The sequence below is a fragment of the Thermobia domestica genome, chromosome 5 (assembly GCF_964235325.1).
Source record: "Thermobia domestica chromosome 5, izTheDome1.hap1.1, whole genome shotgun sequence".
NCBI lineage: Eukaryota > Metazoa > Arthropoda > Insecta > Zygentoma > Lepismatidae > Thermobia > Thermobia domestica.
This window is the reverse complement of record NC_137458.1, coordinates 134851202-134856529: the sequence shown is the minus strand read 5'-3', so window position 1 is coordinate 134856529 and position 5328 is coordinate 134851202. Positions and strand designations below refer to the sequence as shown.

General features: G+C 34.1%; 1 protein-coding gene across 1 annotated transcript; it reads left to right on the top strand.

Annotated features, from left to right (window-relative positions):
• The first annotated feature begins 462 nt into the window (after positions 1-462).
• On the top strand, positions 463-5095 carry LOC145686139 (uncharacterized). Its single transcript, XM_081759127.1, has one exon. It carries the CDS (start codon positions 537-539, stop codon positions 2388-2390), a length of 1854 nt encoding a protein of 617 aa, XP_081615253.1. The 5' UTR covers positions 463-536; the 3' UTR covers positions 2391-5095.
• The last annotated feature ends 233 nt before the right edge of the window (positions 5096-5328 follow it).

Here is a 5328-nt window from a genome sequence, read left to right as displayed (position 1 = left end):
ATATAATGCAAGTCTAACATTCGTGTGGTATCATCTCGTTCTCATAACATTTTATGTAGTTATCACACATGTTACAAGTGTGTAATTCATCACCGGGTAGTTCTATCAAATACACCCATAATCGTGTTTTCCATATTATGCAATAGATGGCTCCACATATTTTCACGCAATCTGTTATTGCTACCGCATTCACCGTAAATAATTATAATATTGTATATGGTAGTTCCTAAATAAATTAAAAATCGGGTTCAAAATTCTCTATTGTAACTACACAGCATTCTTAAATAAGTAAAAAAAGTTCTGTCTACAAAAATTTTTCGCATATACGTTCTCATATATATACTCTCATATTTTAAGTGTCATAAATATAAACTAGAATTCCACATGTTGAGAAACACTATATTAAAATATATATAGGTTGTAATATTCCAAATTTTAACTGGTCAAATCCAAATCCGTTCCATGACACTCCCTTCCTGCGGGAGCTAAACCTCAATGGTAACCCCATACAGAAAATCGAGAGTCTTGCTTTTCAAATGGTTCCGACACTTGTTAAATTGGACCTCAGCAATTGTAAATTGAAATCCATAGCTCCCAAGGCGTTTGAAGGCATAAAACTCGAATCCATTAAACTTAATGGAAATGAATTGACTGAGTTACGCCAAAAGACTGTAGAGACTTTAGGTTGTATGAGTGGTGAGCGACATCAAATGAGTATCGAATTTCGTGATATTCCTCGTCACTATGGTCTCCATGGGATTGATCTTCACAATAACCCGTGGATTTGTGACTGCAGAATGCGCGCCGTCAAAGCATGGCTTCAAGACTGTAATATTCCTTACTCAGAGGACCCCATTTGTTACGGACCAGAAAGAGTGGGTGGGAAAAGATTTGCCGAACTTCATCTCGATGATTTTGCATGCAAACCTGATATTTTACCTGTAAATCGATACGTGGAAGCCACCACGGGGGAAAATGCAAGTATTGTATGCAGGGTCGGCGCAGTTCCCCCAGCATCAGTGACATGGTACTGGAATGGCCGACAACTTAATAACAATACAGTTGTCGGAATGGGCGCCCAGAGAGTAGTTATATATGAAGAAGGTCGGTTCGACAAAAGCAGCACTCTGATCCTAACAAACGCACAAGAAGATGACTCGAGTGATTTTTATTGTATGGCAGAAAATCGTGCTGGTATGGCGGAGGCTAACTTTACTTTACATGTTGCATTGAGAACTGCAGGTATGTCTACATTAGGAAGTGGTCAAATAGCTGGACTAAGCGCTGCGCTAGTTATATTGATTCTGTTTATTCTTCTGGTAATTTTGGTGTTGCTTGTGCGTCTTCGGAGGCTTCCGTTTACATCAACCAAGACGCCAACTCAACTTGAGCAAGGTAAACCTACGGATGTGGACAGAAGGGACGGTAAAGTTAGTGGTAATGTGGACACGAAGGCAACTGCTAATCCAATTCAGAAACCACCTCGTCTTACAGAAATATCGTACACCACCAGTCACTACGATGGAAATGGCAGTGTGATCAATACTTCCTGTTACGCGGTTCCTCGAGCCAATACGAACAACCCTGATCTAATTAACGAAGCTGAAAGAGCAGAGGAAAGAAAAACGGAGGACCCGACGAAAAAATTGGGAACAAGTGAATCATGTAAAAAAGACAATGAAGAAAATACGCTTGAAGAAGAAAAGAATTCTGAAGGTGTTAGTGGTATGAAAATTCCTAATGGACATATAGTTGAAAATCCAGGTGATATAGAAATAATAGGTCTTAGGCCGAAAAGTGGTGAATATAATAGAATACAAGGAGAATCTCTTTATCCGTCTGGTCTTTGGGATGGTTCAACACCCCCAGGCTCCACAGCCGACCTCTTCCTTCGGCGGACCACAAGTGCCAGCTTTGATAAGAATATGGAATTAGACGCTTCAGATAAAACTCCTATAATTGGTGATGGTAGCCTCTGCTCGGAGGAAGAATACAATTGCCGGACCTTCCCGAGACACCATTCCTCGTCCTCCGCGTGGAAAGACGCGGCCCTATACGCAGGTGGATACCCTCCGGACTACGGCCTTCCAATACCGGAGCATCAACAGAAAGTGGATTCTTCGGACGTAAGCGGATCCCAGGTGAGACTTCCTCAGGATTTAAGTGGTAGTGGGGTAGTTCATTACCCAACAGCATCTACCCCTTCCCCAACAGGCCACAGAACTCCTCCGGGGATGCAAGCACCCCCGTCCTCCCATCCTAGTGCCAAAACTCTCCGGGTGTGGCAACGGGGAGTCCCAGTCCTTCCACCAGTTACCGCATTAAAGCGAGTATTAGCGCGGGACTCCCCAGACGAGGGATATCAAGAAGGGTGTGGTACAGACGTGTGAAGTGCTACTACTTTTACATAGCAAATGATGGTGCAGTGTGAATTATGAACATTATTTTTATGTAAAATATTTCTTCGTATAAGAAAAAATATCTTCAGTGAATATCTGTATTCACCATCTACAAGGGATACAGCAGAAAGTGATTTTTTTTAAACGATGTAAAACTCCCTCCTTTCCTTTGTCTATGGTGATGGTGAGTGAAAAATAATAAGTATGAAGTGAAAGAAAAAAATAAAGTTCTGAGTGTTTGAATGAAATAAATGGTTTTAAAAAATGGTGGAAAGAAAAAGCAAAACAAAAAATATGAAAAACAAACAAGGTACGTGATTTTTCTCTCCCAGTAAGAATCAATATACAATAATAATAATAATAATGAATTTTAAAACACAAGAAAGCAAGTGTGCATAAAAAAAATTAAGTCTGTGCGTTTTAACACCTATATAAATAATTAAACTTTTTTTTTGGTTTGACAATCAAACGTCGTACGGAAATCAAATATAGGTGAGGAAAATATATTATGGTGATATCTCTGTGTGTTATGAATATGTTATATTATAGTGTGTGTGTGTGCATGCTTACCAACATATACGTTTACTACAAGAACAAAAGAAAACATTAACACACAAAAGAACCATATTACGGCGATAATATAATCATACTATAAATTGTGGATACCTCAGCAAATTTGAAAAGAACAACAATATAATTAATAAATAAACATTAAAGACAAAAAGTTTAAAATAAATAAGTAAAGAAAAAGAAAAAAAACACACATACATAAGGCCAAAGAAGAAAACCAATGCGAAAAATAAAAGAAACCTCCCACCATGTTATTACAAGAAAAAATATTTCTGTGACAAATGTGTTTGTATAGTATATTGCCTATTGTTTTTAAGTATGAAAGAAAACCAAAATATTTGTTCAGTACATATATATATATATATATATATATATACATAAATATATATATATACATAAGGATATTTAAGCGCAAAGATCAGTGGTAAACTAAAAAAAATAATTATATTAAAATATTTCCAAAGAAAGAGAAAATATGACACAAGCAGTACTAACAGGTACAGCTCGCAGCTAAGAACCAAAGTATTAATTTTGATTATATTTCTTTTTTTTTAATTAGTATACAAGCATGTATACTGGACACAATTTTTTTTTGTATAAAACCGTTATTATAGAATGATACACGCCTATATAACTTCAAACAATTTTTTAATTATTATTATTTACGTTTTTTTTAATGTCTGTTCGTATAATTTATTTTGTTTTGTTTATAATCATGCTTTACTTCTTTTTAATACTTTTTTTTCAAAAAAAAAATCTTCACGACTGTTGTTTATAACATTCATTTTCAGAGAAAGAAACAAAAGAAAACTTTCAGTAATTAATTAACGACCTGTTAAGATATATTCGCAAGATATAACGACCTGTTAAGATAAGGTGTCATACCATTACAGCGCAATCATTTTTAGATTACTTTACGTATAAGTAATTTAACTTATTTGCAAATAGAACATTTCATTCTATATATATATAAGTTTCCTTACAGTGATATAAAAACAGCTCTCCATGAAGAAGTTGAGTATTTATACAATTTTCATTTTTTGTCCCATTTATTTATATTAGCAAGGAGCTATTTTATTGTTCTCTTAGAAAATGATCAATTTTAATTATATAATTTTATTGAGCTCTTCTTCAAATCTAGTTACATATTTCTTGTTTTGTCAAAATCAATTTGTACTACATATAAATTTAATATAATTACTGAAATTTGATTATTAAACATTAAGAATTACATATAAAAAGTTTAATTTTCTGGAAGTAATGGAAATTTAAATAGATTTGAATCACAGTGGCAGATCTAGCCTAGGACTGGGGGGCCCTAGGCCCCTCTCCCAATTTTTTGAGTGACAAAAATAATTTAAGCTATTATTTATATATTTTTGAAAGTTTATAGTAAACTCATGATATACGTTAACATAGTTTTGCTTCTGCCGCCACTGTTGAAACAAAAAAGAAATCAACAAAACTTAAATAATTAAAATTTCAGCTCATTTCAAAGATAAACAGGGGGCGCGGTGGCTCAGTGGTAGAGCGTTCACCTCCGGTGTTTGGGATCCCTGGTTCGATTCCAGCTCGGGCCGTATGGACTTTGTGGTGCACAAACACCATGCTCGCGGGTTTTCTCGGGGTGCTCCCGTTTCCTCACACTTTCTTCATTCCACCATTTCATTCATTTCTCATAATCACCGTCTCCTTTAGCCTAACCGGCATAATCGGGGGACGTAAAACTCAAAGATTTCATTTTTTTTCAAAGAAAACAAAAAATAATTTATCATATGAATCAATGTGCCTAAACAAAAAGGACCTAAATATTTAAAATATTTAGAAATTACAATTTCTTTCATTTTTTCTTTAAAAAAAATATTGGGCTATTATATTAAACCGGAAATTGTACTATTTTTAATAATACTAATTTAAAATTGTAAATGTGTGAAAATGAAGAACAATTCACATTTTATATACAAAAATTATAAAGAAAATACACAAGACAAATAAGCTGACTTTCTTGTGGATTTTCTCCAATGCTTAAAACGTATTCAGTAAGAATACATTCGTTAACATCACAAAACTACTTATAACATGGTCGTTAATTAATTTTTGAAAGTGTTTTTGATATATATATTTTTTAGAATCAATGCACACAATATTTTGTTGATTTACAAAGTATATATATATATAGTTACCATACACAATTAATTGTACACACTTTCTTCATGTTTATGGTTTGAAACCCAAAATACACACACCCATATATACAGTATAATTATATGTAAAAAGAAAAGACCAAGTACTAAAGTATATTTGAAGGCAAATTAATAACAATATTTGTCGTTTTTGTATCTATCTGTTTATGTTTTAT